This window comes from Pestalotiopsis fici, assembly GCF_000516985.1.
Source record: "Pestalotiopsis fici W106-1 unplaced genomic scaffold PFICI_Scf_3, whole genome shotgun sequence".
In the NCBI taxonomy this organism is placed as follows: Eukaryota; Fungi; Ascomycota; class Sordariomycetes; order Amphisphaeriales; family Sporocadaceae; genus Pestalotiopsis; species Pestalotiopsis fici.
In genome coordinates, this window is record NW_006917093.1 from 5372609 (window position 1) to 5390861 (window position 18253).

At 30.7% G+C, this 18253-nt stretch overlaps 2 protein-coding genes across 2 annotated transcripts; one reads left to right on the top strand and one right to left on the bottom strand.

Annotated features, from left to right (window-relative positions):
* Positions 1–692: 692 nt before the first annotated feature.
* On the top strand, positions 693–1787 carry PFICI_05739 (uncharacterized protein; the record flags this gene model as incomplete). The annotated part of the gene is made up of 5 exons (XM_007834320.1): positions 693–957; positions 1016–1177; positions 1228–1346; positions 1399–1474; positions 1540–1787. 5 exons carry the CDS (start codon positions 693–695, stop codon positions 1785–1787), a joined length of 870 nt encoding a protein of 289 aa, XP_007832511.1.
* Positions 1788–2979: 1192 nt separating this feature from the next.
* On the bottom strand, positions 2980–3729 carry PFICI_05740 (uncharacterized protein; the record flags this gene model as incomplete). The annotated part of the gene is made up of 2 exons (XM_007834321.1): positions 2980–3656; positions 3711–3729. The coding sequence occupies 2 exons, from the start codon at positions 3727–3729 to the stop codon at positions 2980–2982; spliced, it is 696 nt and encodes a 231-aa protein (XP_007832512.1).
* Between the last annotated feature and the right edge of the window lie 14524 nt (positions 3730–18253).

The following is an 18253-nucleotide window of genomic DNA, read 5'->3' on the forward strand; positions in this document are numbered from 1 at the left end:
CTCGAGGGCAGGTTGGGCAGGATCGGCTAGGGGTGCAGCGACACCCAAGGTAGCCAACAGGCCAACGAGGAACAGTTTGGCGTGCATTCTCAATGACAAGTGGAATTCAAAGTATTGAAAAAATGTTGACAGAGCGGCAGATAGAGCTGATGAAGGACTTGTGTTTGCTTGGTGTCGAGTGAATGAATAAAATCCTCAACAGGCTTCGTCGGGGGTATTTATATCGGTTCAGCGTTCACCCAGAATCATGTTATGTTTTCGAGAAGTCGTACCAAGAAAATCATCCTAGTATCCATCCCAGTATCCCAACAAGGGGATTGATTGCAAGAATCAGTTGACCGCAGCATCGTCAGGCTAGTTTGATCCTTCCACGGTATGATAGACCTTTGGTACATCTCCTGACCAGGATTCTCAAACTCGCTCACTCCGCCACTTCATCAGTCTAACATGCAAATGCAAGAACATTTTGTGCGCTCTCAGCGCTTGAGAGCCCACGGGACCTTGCACCTTACCAATCATAACATGTGTCTGTCTGGGGTCGGCATGTCGGTCGGAGTGCATGTCTGGGATCCCGTATAAATTGCCGTTTTCCTCATGTTGCGCATGCAATTACGATAATACTGGCCTACGAATCGGCTTGTTGCAATTTTGGCTTTCCTGCTTCCAAGTCTAGAGCTAATGCTCACCTAAAAATGGGTTTGTTGCAGTTCCTTTTTCCTGCTTCCAAGTCTGGAGGTCTTCTACATGAAGACGGTCAAGAGGACGAGAAAGATACCTTTCTTCCTTCGCATCGACCTCTCCGTCCCCTCCAAAGTTCGAGAGGGAAACGGCTGGAGCTCTGTCTGCTTATCGTTAGCGGCACTATCCTCATACTTGGCCTTGCCATAGCGGTTCTTGCTATAAACCGATCTACCGGAGTGTCCATGCCCTTTGAATCTGGATGGGTGACGAAAATTGGTAACAAGAGGCCAATAATCCCTTATTCCCAATGAGCAACAAACTTACGCTTTTATAGGTCCACCATATCCAGTGTTAAGCATCGAACAGGTGCATTTCGATGCTGGACTAGCCTTGAATGAGAAAGGAGATCTCATCAGGACCTCTAATGTCGAAGGGTCCCGTCAATATGTTGGCGAGCCAAGCGACGAAATCGATTCCAACTGGGAATTGTTAATACGTAAGTAGGCAACCGGTGTGCAAAGACTCAGCCGCTAACATTCGTGCAAGCTTCGGATACGAACATCACCCGCGAAGAAGCTCAGCAGATAGGTGGTGAATTCTATTTCTATCCTGGTACAGACATTGCTACAATTGAGATATCCTCTTTTCACTTACTGCACTGTCTAGTAAGTCTAAATAAGAAACACGAATACATTTCAGGAACTAATCTTCCTCAAGGATATGGTTCGTCAGTCTGTGCAATGGGAACATTATTGGCCGAACGGTGTCGACAAAAGGCAACAAGTGCATGTCGGTACGTGACTGACTTGATGCAGTGGCTTACTTTAGCAGCAGCGGTACACTAACATGCACGATTAGACCATTGCATTGACGCCATAAGACAGTATATCCAGTGCCACATGGATCTGACGCCAATTAACCTAGTATGGTCCAAGAACAGAGGGGGTATTTTGCCAGACTTCAAGCAAGTCCATACCTGCCGTAGTTATCGAGAAGCTCATGAATGGGTTCTCCGGAGGAACATTGCAAACTATGAATCCGGTATAGGCGACAAAGGTGTCGCTGATGATGCTCGCCAAACACTCCAGCGGTTGGGATGGGAGTAGGGTTGAAGTAGAGTATCCAGATGTATAGAGAACTGCCGCGTGTGAAATAATTCAACTATTTTCATGTCATCTGTAGTAAATATTTTGACCAAGAGAGCTGTTGCCGTCAGCCAGCTGATCAGCCAGGGTTCATGTTAATTTTCCATCGTAATCTTGATAGTATAGCTAATCGTCCCGGCTCTGGATCATGGGACAATAAATAAGGTTCAACATCGCGCCGAAGACAGTATGCCTGCTCCTCGACTAATTAGCTTGGCTAATTCCTACGGAATTTCGCCTAGACCTGGAGTACCTCCGACTTGTCGCTCTCCTTGATCACTTCCTTGGAGCCATATTTGGATCCTCCGACCTCTAGATAAAAGTTTGCTCCGTGGGCAATACGAAGGGATCCACGCATCTCAATGCCGATTAATCGTCACCCTCCTCGCTGAGTATAGTATACATACGCCACATGACTAACAAACAATGGCTATTGGACCCTCAGTAGACCCATCATATGTTGATATACATACGCCGCATAGCCAAGAAAAATAGCCAAGAAACATAGCCAAGAAACATAACTCACAGACATAACTGACAAGAAATGCATATTGGACCCTGCAGACCCATCGCATCTTGGCAGTGGCTTGATTCTGATGTTTGAGAAATCTCAGGAGGAGAAGGATGGGTGTGCACGCATCGACGCTTACGGCGCATGGCTATGATGGCTGTCCAGTAGAAGCTGGTAGAATTGTGTTGAGCACACTCAGTCGTAGGTTATCCGCACGTAAGGCACTGAATTATATTCTACTACCCTCAGATGACACGTTACGGAACGTATGATATCGCAAGAGTCTTGAATCGAGTGACCAATGCAGGCTCTACTCCATGATCTGTCTTTCCAAGTCTTTCTTCTGCTAGAGAACTCAGCTTGGATGAAGGATTTCTAGATAGGATTATTAAATTTTCAACAACTCGTGCTATTTGACCAGACGCACTGTCGGGACTCTGCTACGTGTGAATGGGTGTTAAGTTTGCAAAGCGTGATGTTTGAGACACCGTGATAGATTATTTCAAATTATACTTGTCAACAGATATACTGTACTTTGATGATCTACTATCGCCTAGGACTTGTGTTCATTTATCATCTCTGACCGTCTTCCGTGCTTTGCATGAGGCTACACGATCATTGAAAATGACCAAAAATCTCAAGCTACCTATATCCATCAGCGGATGCGGTTCGATCCCGGGCCAACGGGGTCAATCCCGTCTCAACTTCACACGAAGAAAACCCAACAAATGCCTTGGTAGTTCGTTGTTCGAGAGCATCGACATCGAGATCAAGAGCGCGGACGAGCACCTCAGCACAGTGTTGCGTGTGTGAGAACTCCAGGCTGTCGTCGTCCAAATACAACCCACCACGTAAGTAGCCTCTGTGCTGCCTCAGCCACGCATAAGCACAGTGAACGACGTGGTCTCTGATACTTGTAAAGTACCCAAGTGGCGCAACTCTTTCCGACATTGCATCTAGATCCAGCATTTCTTTGCCCTGCCAGTCGTTGGACCCGACCCAATCGGCTGCTTCTTGATACGCCTCCGTGATCTCCTTGTCGAAACATGGTTCTGGAATCCATACAACCGATAACGGATCGTACACACAGCCAAGCGCTCTGGCTTCAGCGGTCGAATTACCGCAGTTGAGAGTTGTGGTCGAGATACTGTTCTGAGATGTGAAGTGGGGTTGCAACCAGAAGGCGAGCAGCCAAAATAGGGATGTGCAGAGAAATGTAAAAACGATGGGGAGATGTCTTGTCTTCCAAGAGCGAGCATTCCTAGCATTCTTGGGCTTTTCATCATCGTCAACAAGCAGTCGCTCTTCCGCCCCGGGATCTATTTATCGTGTTAGTGGACCGAATTCTTTCAATAACATCTGAACGTACTCACAATCATCAACAGTACGCATGTTGGTCGTCAGCTCTGAACACTTGCTGAAAACGGGCAAGAGAGGTAGCAGGTTGGGAGTGCTTTCCCTTCTACTGGGAGATATTCTAGACAGAGACTGATAGATAAATTAATGGAAGGGAGCGATGGAACTACCAAGGTTGCGGACGTAAGCAACAACCCCCTTCTAGGTCACTCGCAAGGCATGCGCGGATCGGATACCTGGGAACCTAGAATGAATTAGACACACACCCCCCAAAATCGACCTTAGAACCAGAACATATGATAAATACTCCCTGTGGAGCATTTATTATTCACCAATCTATTTATTGGAGCATAAACCTTTTCGGTAAAATACCAAGATTTAGCCTTGCAAACTTGCATAACCGATAATTGTTATAATTGCGATATAAGCCCCGTTTTAACATAATATCGCTTAAAATGGGACTAGCGCATAAACGTTTAAAGAAATTTAATCTACGTGAATGGTTAATATTCTATGCTTACCTAACATCATACTCTATAGTTTTCCAGGTGTACGGCCACATTTCTTGGCGTGGTGTTGTTGACTAATTATACGGCTGTATTTAAGTAAAATCGGGCCTGATCGTTTTGCTTTTTGCGGCTTTAAACTTTTTTTACGCTTTTAAAGCAGTTTTAAATTTAAATATATTAAATAAAATAATATTTTCCGTTATTATTTATTAATCCGTATTAAATTTATATTTTTTAGTATTAATTTAATGCTTTTATAGCGTTGCAAAAGCGTGTTTTTTTAACCTATTTTTACGCTATTTTTAATTTTAAAGCGTAGTTTTTTTAGCCGTAAAGCGTATTATTTATTATATTTGGTTTATATTTATTAATAGGTGTATTTTTACGGTAATTTTCGGTAATTATTTATAAAGTTATATTATTTTATAATTTAAATTCGATTTAAATAAAATTAAAATTTATTTTTGGGCGAATTAGGAAGGCTTTTATTTATTTTTTTGGTTTTCGTAATTTTTTTTTATAAACTTTTTTTTTTTTTACGTTTTTTTGCGCTATACGTTTTTTGCTTATTTTATTTTTTTTTATAATAGCGATACCTGCTTTTTTTGCTTATATATTATTACCGAAATATATTTTTTGCCGGTTTCCCTAAATTAGTGCTAATATTTAACCTATAGTTATAAAGTTTAAACCGTACGTTTAGGCCTTAAAATATACGCAAAAAAAGGCTATTTATGCTTATTATTATTTTTTTTATATATATAAAATAAAATTAAAAATTTTAAATTACCTTTTAGCGTTATTTTTTATATTTTATTTTATCGTAGGAAAATCGCTTAAAAGCCGTGCCTAAAAAGGATTATTTTTCCTTATTTAGGTATAAATTTAATTTACGGGCGATATAAAATTAAAAAAGGCGCTTAAAATTTCCCGGTATTCGCTTTTAAGCGAATTTTATAATGCTTTATATATCGTATAAATCCGAATAAAGCTTATTAGCCGGATATTAAGGCAAAAAATAATTAAAAACGTTTTTTATTACGGGTTATATAAAAGCTGTATTTTTAGGCGTAGGATTTTAAAAAGTATTATTAGGTAATAGGTATATACGAAATTATATAAATGTGTTTCGGTGGCTATTATTACTTAAAATGTTTTTTTTTTCCTAATAAACCTTTTTTAAGCGATATAACGGTTTTTCGGGCGGCTATTTTATAAGTTAGGTTTGTTGCGTTTATTATTAATTTAACGGGGGATAAATCGGCTATTAAATTATTTATATACCTTTTATTTAACGTATTTTTAACTAAAAATAAAACGGTTATAATCGAGGTTAAATAGGATAAGCAATTTTAATCCGACGTTAATAAATATATTCGAATATAAAATATAATTATAAATTTTAAAAACGATAACGCTAATTAAATTAGGGTTAATAATATTAACTTTATTCCGTTAGCGGTATATAAGCTCGAAAAGCTATTTTTTATAAAAAAAGCAAAAAATAAAATTTAATTTTTTTTAGGCCCGGATAAAACCGGGTCGGGCCGTTTACGTAATATTTAAAAAAATATTAAGGCTAAAATAAATAAAATAAAAAAATATAATTTTAGTATAAAACGGCAGGTTTTAAATAAGGCCAAGCGTTATATTACGTAATAATTTATTACGGATCGCGCTTTTATAGTTTTAGCGTCGATAAAAGTAATTACGCCGCTATATAAATAAACGAAATTTATTAAAAATAAATTAGTATTAACGCTTAAAGCCGCGCTTTTAAATCTTTATATAACTTATAAGCATACGGCCGCAGAGGCAAAGGACGATAATAGCGATAATTCGGAGGCTTTCGTATTTATTAATAGCCTAAAGCGTTTTAAAAGGCTAGCGAGGTAATTTATTTTTTTCGATTTAGCGAAAATATATAAATAAATAAATCGGGTTTAGGTTTTTTTTATTAATTAACGTTTTATTATTTTTGCTTATATTTAGCGTTTATTTTTATTTATATTAACGTATTATACGATTAATATTATATTTTATTTATATTAATTACCGGTTTATATACCGATAAAATTATATTAATTTATAAATAGCTTTTTTATATTATATTTAGCCCGATATAACGCGTTTAATCGCGTATGCGCTTTTTTCGTAAAATTTATAAATTTATAATTATTATAAATTTTTTTTAATACCTATATTTATTTATTAATGCTATAGCTCCGCTAAAGCTAACGCGTAAATAGCGTATATATAGCTATTACGGCCGCGATTAATTTTTTAAAAAAATTAAATTTAACGCAAAAAATAATTTATATAAAAATTATAAAAAAAGCATTAGTTATTATAGCTTGCCTAATAATAAACGGCGTTTTATTTTTTAATCGATTTTTTTCCGCGATTTTTCGATTTCGAGATTTTTTAAATAAGCCCGGCGGATACCTTTTATTATATAAAACTTTATTATTAACGAAAACCCGGATAAATAAGGCCCGGCTATATTAAAAAATAAATATAATTTAAAATTATTTAATTTTTTGCCTATAGGCTCGGATAAATTTAATACCGATTAAAAGATATATATTAAGGCTAATATAACTTTTTATAAATAAAATTTTAGCCCGGTATTCGCGCCCCGGCGCCTAAACCTAACGGCTAAATATATTATATAATTTTTTATTAATAATCCGTTTACGGTTTTTAACGACGACGTTAGCGCTATAATATATTAATATAATTATTATAACGCTTTTTATTAAAAAAATAAAATTATTAGGGCTAAATATAGCGAAAGCTTTAAATTTAGTAAATATTATAATAACGGCCGAGTCGTTTTTTAGCCGTTTTTAAAACCGCCCGGTTTCCTTTAGGCGCTGTTTTCCGGGCGCGATACCCGTAATAAGGCGTTTTATAATGCTTTATAATAATATAATGCCGTTTATTCGTTTATATTTATATAGCTTTTAGTATTATTTAAATTTAAAATACTTTAATTTAATAATAATAGCCTTAATTATTATTATATATAAAATGCTTTTTATTATAAAACCGGACTTTTATAGCTATAGGTTAAGTTTAAGCCGACGTATTAGTAATTATATTTTTTAAACCCGAAAAAAGCCGTATTAATGCGAATAAGCCTAAACGATAGCTTTAATTTAAATATAATAGTTTAGCTATTAAATTATTTTTATTATTATAATCCGTATATAAAAATTTACGCGATTATTCGGGAGCGTTTTGCTTAAATAATCGTTAAATAGCGCCGTTAAAATTTAAATAGCGAGGCTTTATAAATTATTTTAAATTTTAATTTTCGTTTAGTATTAAAAAAAGGCGTAAATCGCCGGCGGGAAAACCTTTCGGTCGTTAATAATATTATTAGTGTTGATCAAGGTGGTGCTTTCCTATTGGAGTTTAAACTGGTCTGGTATAGGTGTCAATTGTGTAATATATTGATCTATATTCTACGCCTTTTAGTTTTAATAAGGTGTACGCTTATTTGGGTGGCCCCGGCTAATCCCCGGGAGGTCCCGTATATTTATTTAAATACTATAGGGTTAATCCGTGTGCTTAAATATACCCTAGTATATAGGAACCATAATCTACCATCTGATATACCCCTTTAAATTCACGATTTATTATAGATTTGGCTATATTTAAATTAAAGTTGCTAATTAGCAAAATATGGCTTTTTTTAGGGCTATTCGTTTTAATTACGATAAGCAACGTTAAGTCCTATTTATTGCAGAAAATTCTGCTATTTGCCTATTAGCAAGCTTTTCGTTAATCTATTTATTATTATTTTATTTAAGGGTTTATAAATAATTTTAATTTTTTTTTTAGGCTTTTTGTCGTAACTAATAATTATGGATATTTATATAACGGAGCTTTGTTTTTAATAACGCGATTTTAGCGTTAATTAAATTAATAGTTTGCTTATTATTATACTTAATAATAATAGTATTATTATTTAGCTATATCGATAATTCCTTTAATAATCGGCTAACGAATAATATTTTTTTGGCAGTTTACGCTAGGGTAAGTAATTTAGTTTTTATAGTGGAAGTGGTAATTATATTTTATTTATTTGATCGCTAATTAATTAATTTTCCGAATAGCTTTATAGCGAATGCTTAGGTATTTTTGTAATCGATATTATTATCGGCAAATAATGCGTTATTAGTAATTATTAAATTAAAAAATCCTCCGATTTTAAGCGAGAGTTTTTTAATATTAATTAGGTAAATTAAAGCTCGATTAGCAGCTTTTTAATATATTTAGCTTAGATTATTAAGGAATCGAGCTAATTTAGCTATTGCGAATACGATATTTAGTTTCGTAAATATAGCCGCAAATAGCAATAATCCGATTTTTTTTAATATTTTTATATTTTATAAGGAAACGCTATAATTAATCGAGGTATAAGTTTTTCGTAGCCTATTAGCGTTATATAGATTTTTTTTTTATTTATAAATTTGGCGATTTTTTTAAAATAAGCCTTTTAGGAGAGCCAGATTATTTTAAATGCATGATTTCTAATTATTTTTATTTTAAAGAACTATTATATTAATTTGCTATTATTAATTTTGTATTTTTTTATAAGGTATTATATTAAGTGATTAATAGCCTTTTTATTTTTATTCCTATATACGATAATTATATCGTTAACGTAAAAAAAAATTAGCACTTTTTTTTTAATAAATGCGTAGGGCTTATATAATATTTAAATATAACCGATTTCGGCTAGAGTTTTTATAAATTTTTTTTGCTATAATAATAATAATATCCGTAATTTATAAAATGCTTTATTTAATAATAATATAGCGTTTTTTTTTCGATATTTATCCGGCATTTTTATAAATATATTTTAATTAATAGGAGCGTATATAAACGCGTTTATTACGTCGTATTATATTAATTTAAAATCGAATTTCGCTATAATTGCGATTAAGGTGCGAAATGATTTTCTAGCCAATATAGCCGCGTAAATTTCCTAATTCTAGGATTTCGCCTATTAATTACCGCAAACGACGAGTTTTGCTTTGCATTTTTGGAATTTCCTGTATTTATTAAATTTATATATGTATACCTATATATAATTAAAGATTTATTTACCTTTTATTCGTAAATTTTTTTTATTAATTTCGATCTAAAATCGCATATTTTTATAATTTTATAAATAATTAGCTTTTATTTAAAGGAATAATTTGCTAAACGGATAATAATATAATTTATAATGCTATTTAAAAAAAGCTGGGATTTCCGCTTTATAAATTTTTACCTTTTAATAAAAAAAGCGTTTTAGTTTCGCTTTATCGTTTTAATTATTGCTTTATCCTATTTTAAAAACGGCTTTATAACTAATTAAGAAAGCTATTTGCTATAGGATTATTTTAAGTCCTTTTTTTAATAACGCCGTATTTTTAATCGTAATCGCCTTTATATTATATATTAATAAAGCTAATAAAAATATTTATAATAAAGTTTAAAAGGCAAATTTCGCGGTAGTAAAAGGGTATTATTTATTCTTTTTATTTAGCGCTATTTCCTTATTCTTTTAGTTACTATTTTCTTTTTAATTATTTTAATTATTGCCTAGCAGGATATTTTTTACGGCGGTATTTTTATTTTTTAATTTTTATAAAATTTCGTCCTTAAATATTGCGTAATTAGTTACGAAGTCGGCGATAAGCTAGGTATTAGCATTTAAAAGCTTATTTTTAAATATATCCTATTTTCCGTCGCATAATTCCTTTTCGTTTATAATTATATTTTTCGTATTAATTAATTTATTTTAATTAAAAATTTAAATTTTGTAAATATTAAATAACTTATATCCGATTAAATATCCTATTTATGCTTTAGGTGCTAATCGCTATAAACGGCCGAATTTTTATTATACCGTTAGCGTTATTACGTACGCTTTATATCCGAATGCTTTAAAATAGGTTTAATTAAATTTATAACTTAAATTTAAAACTCTTTTTATTTTCGTAACTACTTTATAAAATTTTATATATAATATATGCTATCGGGAACTATAATTCGGCGTGTGATTATATAAATATACCGCGGTTTTGCTAATTTCGGGCCAGAGTTAATAAAAGAGTTTTGCGCTAATACGCATTACCCGTTCCTTTTTTTTAATTATACCCCTTAAGCGTTTAATAGCTTTATTTTAGGCTTATATATATAATATTAAAAGCTCGAGTTTAATATATTTATTTTTAAGGTATTTTCCTATTACTTATTTAACTTTTATAATTTCGTTATCGTATTTAATAATTTTAATTTTAATATTATATTAGGTTTTTATTATGTTTAAAAACGATCGGAAAGCGTTAATTAATACAACCGTAATTTTTTCCGTAAAATAATAGTTTTATATATATCCCGTTTGCCGATAAATAATTAATATTTAAGATATATAATTTTCGATTTTTTTAGTATAATTATAAAAATTTATAGCTAATCGTTCGCTATAATTTTCGTTAATTAGCCGTGGCGCTCGCTATAGTTAGCGCGTGATTTTTATAAATGTATAGGCTTTATATTTTATTATAATTAGTCTTTTAATTTTTACCCTTTAAAATAAATAAATAAAGTATTCGAAAGCTACCGGGCCTAAATATCTTATTTTATAATATTATTATATAGCTTTCCTAATTAATAATAGCCTTTTTATTTATATTATATATTTTTTCCGGTAAATAGCAAATAACGTTAAAGGTAATTCGTAAGGTTTATATTCGAAAACGTATTATCCGTATCGGTTTTAGAATATGCTAATTAAAAATTTATTTTTTTTGCGTAATATTATAAGGTCGTTTTTATTATCTTAATAATATTTTTATCTTTGTAATTAACGGAATAATATTAATATAATTAATAGCTTAGGATAATAGGCTATATTATTTAATAATAATATTTTAGATCCGAATTATATAATTATTATACCGTACCCGTAAATAGGTAATTTCCGGTCGCCTAACTAAATAAAATCGTAATTAGGAGCTTACCTATAATTAATAAGCTTTTTTTTTATATTTATAATTAAAATTGTTATCGCTGGATTTAGGATAATTAAATGGCGCAAAGGGTAGTTTTTTGTAAATACTATAAAACTGCTTTATATATTTGCTATTAATCGTCCGTTCTATTAATTTATATTAATTAAAAGCGATTTTTTTTTTAATTATTCGTAATATATTAATTCGGCTGGTTTTAATCCTTTTTATGCTATAAACTTATTTTTATAGGTTAGGGTCTTTTTTAAAGGCTTTATTTATTTATATTTGCATTTTATTTTTAGGGACAAAACTTGGATAGGCTTTTTTTAAAAATACGTAAAAATATAAATTAAAAGCGTAAAAAAGGTGGTAAATAGGGCATTTAATATTTTTTTGCCTTTTATTATAAATAATTCGTCTATTTTTTTTTTTACGTAGATTAGCCGCATTTAATCGGAGAGGCATTTAATTTTTAATAAAGTAAGCGTCTTTATTTTATCCGTTTTAAGGCTATTTTTTAGCTTTATTAGCGTAAATTGCGAAAGCGCCTTTCCTAATTTTTAGCCTAATCGGTTATTAGATGCTTAAGCTTTTACGGAAGTTGTTGCTTATTACCCGATATTTTAAGTTTTTATTTAAAATATTTTATTTTTTGTAAATTTAATAAAAAGCGGCTTATTATAATATAATTAAAATAATTGTATTTAGGAAGTTTATAGCCTAAGCCGAATTATTTTATATTTTAATTATTTGTTTTATTTAGGCTTTCGCTATAATTATTTTTTATTTATTAACCTAATTAATAGCTTTTTTAATATTTTCGGAGGCTTAAAAGCTTTTAAATATTATTTTTTTATTTTTTTTTTATTATTTATAGCTAATTTGCTATAGCGAGCCCTTAGATTTTCGTATTATTTATATAGGGGTTTGTTAATTAAGTAATATATGGAAAAAAAGTTTAAAAAAATCGTTATAATTATTTATTTCGTGATTTCTTTAATCGCCGTATATTGTTTAGCGTATATAGCCTTTTTTATTTTATAATAGTTATAATCGAGGTTAAATAATTTCTAACCTCCTTTAATAAGATTCGTGATCGTCTATTCTCCGTTTTTTTTATTTTATATAATTAAATCGTCGTTTATATTTATAGCTTCGAAGATAGCAGCCGCGGTTTTTATATATTTAGTTTTTTTTATATCCGGTTCGATTGGGGTTTTAATTAAAGTCGTTTTATTTTTAAAGTAATTAGTTAATCCGGTAATTTATGCTTGGATTTAAAACGCATATTCCTAATTATTTTAATCGGAGGTTATTTTTAACGATGCCGTTAGGCCGATTCCGGCTTTTTTCGTAGTTATTATTTTCGTAGCTTCGGCGGAGGCATTGAGATTTTTAATTATTAATTAAAGTGGTGCTTTCCTATTAGAGTTTAAACTGGTTTGGTATAGGTGTTAATTATATAATATATTGATTTATGTTTTACGCTTTTTAGTTTTAATAAAGTGTACGCTTATTTAGGTGGCCCCGGCTAATCCCCGGGAGGTCCCGTATATTTATTTAAATATTATAGGGTTGATCCGTGTGCTCAAGCACACCCCAGTGTATAGGAACCATAATCCACCATCTGATAATTAGCCTTTTTCCGGATTATGCCGAGCCCGAACGCTAGCGTAAAATAATTTTAGCGGAGCGTAATTTTAGGGAATTTGCGTTAAAAAGGATTTTTGTTTTAAGGTATGATTGGTGGATCATAAACTTAGGCACAGGGAAGCGTTCGTATGATTCGTAGAATCAGGCCGTAGGAGTAGTTATAGGGCTATATAACTAATTTATTAAAGCTTAAGGAAAGAATAACTAATTACGGAGGAATAACTACCTTTTATACCTATAAAATCAACTAATAAGAACATTCTGGAATATATTACTAATAAACTGGATTATAAATCAAATTAATTAGTAATAAGGTTGATTTATAATCGAAGAAACTATAAAATTCTATGGATTTCTACGGTGTGGGTTACCCTATAACCCTGGGACCATTATGGCCAGGTGCACTGGCCACACTTAGTAGGGCTTGATCCAGTGGAACGTTCCACTGGATTCCAGTGGGTTCCAATGGCCATAGTGGCCACAATAGTCAATTATAATAATTTATTAACTGTATAGCACTATGAATAGTGGCTGTAAGTGGTGCTGTATTGATTGTAAGTTAGTATAGGGTAAGTTCCACTGATTTCCCATATATCGTTATTTAACGATATCTCGATGGGTTTTATAGCTGTTATAACGATATAATATATGTTATAAAGCTAATTTTATATATTATACGATGCTATATTAATATCCGTGCAATACTCCCTTTATTAAATAGTATCGGTTAAATTTAATAATTTGATAAATTTCTGAAATTTATCTTTAGGAAGTGGCTTTATAAGGCCGTTTACTGGTATATCGTTGGTTAAAATATATTCGATTCGAATATTTTTATTTTTAACCTTTTATTATATATAAAAATACCGTATAGCCGTATATTTAATATATTAGTAATATTCCGGATTATATGCTAAATTTATAGCCTTTATATTATTTTTTTAATTAATACGGTATTTATATTAATACCGATTTCCGTAAAAAGATTTTTTAATTATATTGCTTTACGGGTAGCCTGCTCTAACCCGTTAAATTTGGCTTCGGTGGTTAATAAAAAAATCGTAGATTGCCGTTTCGATTTCCAATTTATCGGCCCGTTATTTAAAATAAATAAATAACCGGACGTTAATTTATGGGTTTCGTAATTACTAGTAAAATCGGCATCGGAATAATTTATTAATCCGGGTTTTATTTTCCCGTTAAAGGTAATTCTAAGGTGGTAATAGGATTTTAAATAATTAAATACCCTTTTTACCCTTTTTATCGTGGTTTTCGATAGGTTATATATATATTTGGCTAAATATGCTATAAGGTAAGCTAAATCGGGCCTAATTTAAATTATAGCATATATTAATTTACCTAATAAATGCTAATATAAGTAGATAAATTCCTTTAAAGCCGGTTTTTCGTTGCTTTCTTTTGCCGTATATAACGATTTTAGGAATCTAAGGCTAAGTGGTATATTAGCCGGTTTTATATCGGAAAATCCGTTAATTTCCAATAATTTTTTAAGGTAAATTGCCTAATTTATACGAATTATTTTATTTTTTCGATTTTTTTTAATTTATATACCAAAAAAATAAAAGATTGGTCCTAAATCTTTTATTTCGAATTTTTTCGAAATATCCTATTTTAATTAGTTAATTTTACGTAAATTAGGGCCAAAAATCAGGAAATTATTTATATAAATTATAATAAAAATATTAGATTTTTTATTATAATAAGCTAATTCGTTTAAAATAAGTGGATTAAATCTAAGCTTTTTTAAGCTGTTTTTTAGCGTAATTTGCTATTAGCGTAGATTTTATTTAAAACCGTATAAGGCCTTTTTAAGCTAAATTACCTGGGAGTCGTCGTTTTTCCAACCGAAATTATTTAATTCCGGGTTTTCGGAAAAAAATTCGGATAATCCATTTATAGGGGTAATATATATTTTTTCGTATAATTCCCCGTTTAAAAAGGCACCGATTATATCGATTTATTCGATTTCCTAATCGTAATAAGCTATTAAGGCTAATAAAAGCCTTTAAATAATAGATTTTATTTTTATAGCAAATGTTTCGAAATAATCGATTTTATATCGTTATTCGAATTTATATATAATTAATTTAGCTTTATATTTATCGATATTACCGTTTTTATCGGTTTTTCTTTTAAATACCTATTTTATAGATAATAGGATTTTACCGGCTTTTTGGACTTTATTTCGATCGATGGCTTAAAAAGTCCTTTTCTAAATTAATTGCCGTAATTCAGCGTATATAACCTGGTTTTATTTTTCCTTTTTAGGGCTTTTTAGCGCCTATTTTATAGTTTTCGGTTTTGTATAACCTGAATTTTTAATAATTAAATAATACGAAATATCGGCAAATAATTCGTCGTATATAACGAATTTATTTCGTTCGGAATCCGTAAATTTCGGAAGAATTACCTTAATATTCGATTTATTCGGAATAATCGAAAAAGTATTATTAATATCTATAAATTCGGAATTTATACTAGATCTATTATCTATATTAGATTTATTCCCGGGTAAATCCGGTCGATCGTTAATTATAGATTTATTCGTAATAAATCGAAGAATTCGATCGTTTCCGGGAGTTGGATTTAGTGGATTTTATAGATCCACCGTTTCCGGGATTTATAATTAAATAAATTCACCATCGGTAGAACTTTTATCCGGTGTTATTTCCTGATCCGGTAATTCCGAATCCGGTAATTTCTCCCCTTTTTTTCGATTTTCAGGTAATAATCGAATATAAAAGGTCCGTATAATCTGTAACTTATACGGTTAATCGGGAAAATATACGTAATAAATTTTATTACCGTTATATCTAATTATTTTCCCGTTTTCGGTAGTAACTCCGAATTTATCGGAGTTTTTACGGATTTTTTTCGGTTTATAAACTAAAACCGGTATTCCTAAGGCATAGATTTGGGATAAATTAGGCGTATTATCCCTTTTTAGCCAGAAATAATCGTAAAATTCCTAGTAGGGGGTAAATAAACCGGATGCCGTAATAGTGAAATTTATTAAATAAACCACTGCTTTTGCAACAAATTCCTAAAGGTTTTTCGGGAGTTATAAATCGATAAAAACCGTTTTAGTTTTTTCGATAATAATCCGGTTTATACGTTCGGCTATACCGTTCTATTCTAATATATAAAAGGTTATAGGTTCGAAAATAATCCCTTTTTCGGTTAAATAATTTTCTAATTTAACCGGGGAAAACTTCCTACCGTTATCTATGCGAATAATATTCGGATATTTTCCGAATTAGGTTTTATAATATTCGATTTTATTTATTACAATATCGAATATATCGGATTTTTCTTTAGAAAATTCAATTTCCCGAAATCCGGTTTTATTATCCGTAAAACCAATTATATATTTATAACCGGAATAACTAAAAAGGGTAATATAAACCGTATCGATATAAATATAATATAACGGTTTATTAGCCCTATTCGGATTCGTACGGGGCTAATTTCGGGTAAATTTTCCCGAAATATAAGATTCGCAATTTAAATCTTCCTTTTTTAATTCCTTTTTAAGAATCCCCGTAATTATTTTAGCTATTTTAGCTAAAATATCGTAGCTAAGGTGGCTAAGTCGTTTATGCCATTTTTCCGTAGCTATAAGGAAATTCGAATAATTCGAAATTAATTCGATTTCCTCGAAATCCGTGGTTTCGTTGGATTTCGTATCCGAATTCGGTTCCGGGTAATTTAAACCGATTATACGGGCTTTTTTTATTACTTTTAGTGGATTTATAGCTAAATATGCTATATTAGGCTTTAATTTATTAGCTAGGTGCAGGAAAAATCTACGTTTTTTTTTAATTTAACGTAGCAAAAGGCTTATTTTTAGAATTATATAATTTATTCCCGTTTATAATACCGCCTTTTTAGTAATGCAATTAGCCGGATATAATATTTAGCGGAAATTCCGGTATATAAAGCACGTTTAATAATATTATTTTACGTATTTTCCGGTTAATTTCGAAAAAAAGCGTAATATTTCCAATTCTTTTTAGAAATATTTTTCCACCACTTATAATAATCGGTAAAAAATCCGATTTTATAGTAAAATTATCGAATAAGTGCTTATTATTCGATATATATTTTAAAAAACTAATATCGTATAACTACTAATCCCTAGGAACGGAGGTTAATTTTTTTTTCGATTTATTCGAAATATTCGAAAAAGCATAAAACGATTCGTCTTCGTCCGAATCTTTATTACGGGGTAAATTTCCCCGTTTTTTAGATTTCTAGTTTATAGTAAATATAGTCGAATTTAAGTTATTCGATTTATTCGAATTATTCGAATTATTCGATTTTTTCGATTTATTCGATTTATTCGAATTCTTCTTATTTCCGCTTTAGGTTCCCCGTTAATTCTAATTAAATCGGGGAAACCGGGATTTCTTATTATCCGTATAATAAAAATTTCCTATAGCCGTATTAGGGTCCCGTCGGTTCTCATCTAATATATCCGTAATTAACCCTTTAAGGATAAGTGGATTTAAAGACCGTAAAGCACTGCATTAACGGTCAGCCCATATAGGGTAAGCTAACTAGAGGGCTATAATAAAAATCGTCTTTTAATCGATATTATCGATTTTAGCCTTAACGCTTAAAAGCTTTAAAATATATCCTTTAAAAATAAATATAAACTCGTTTAACAAATTATAATTCTCGAATTTAATCGTATAAAATTCGAAATATAATTATTAACGTAATACGGATCCGGTGCTTTAATAAGCTGATTATAAAATCGATAAGGCTTTATATAAATTTATTTTATCAAATATTAAATTTAACGGTTTTATTATTAAATTCTAACGAATTAAAAATAATACCTAGCCTTTTTAAATATCGGTTATACCGTTATATATATCGGTAGTTTTAAAAAACCGATCGATTTTTAGCAGTTTAAAATATAACTATAACGTAGATTTCCACGTATTTTAGTTTCCGGATCCGGAGAATTTCTATTTCTCCGGCATTTAGCATCCGGTAATAATACAAATAAAATTATCTATTTTGCCGAACTTTTGCCGTTATAACGGTATAATTATCGTTAAAAATTATAAAAAAATCGTTAAAAAAATAAAATTAAAAGAATTTAATTCTTTTTATTTTATCGATAAAGTGTATAAAGGGATTTAGGTGCTATAATATAATATAATAAGTGCTATAAAGTGCTATAATAAATCGGCTATTATAATAAGAATTAATTATAAGTGATTTTATAGCCGTTATATAGCTATAACGGGTAAAATTACTATAATTAGCCATTTAATTATAATTTTCGATATAGTTACGGCTTATATAAGCTTATATATAGGCTTATAAAAAATCGGCTATTATAACGGA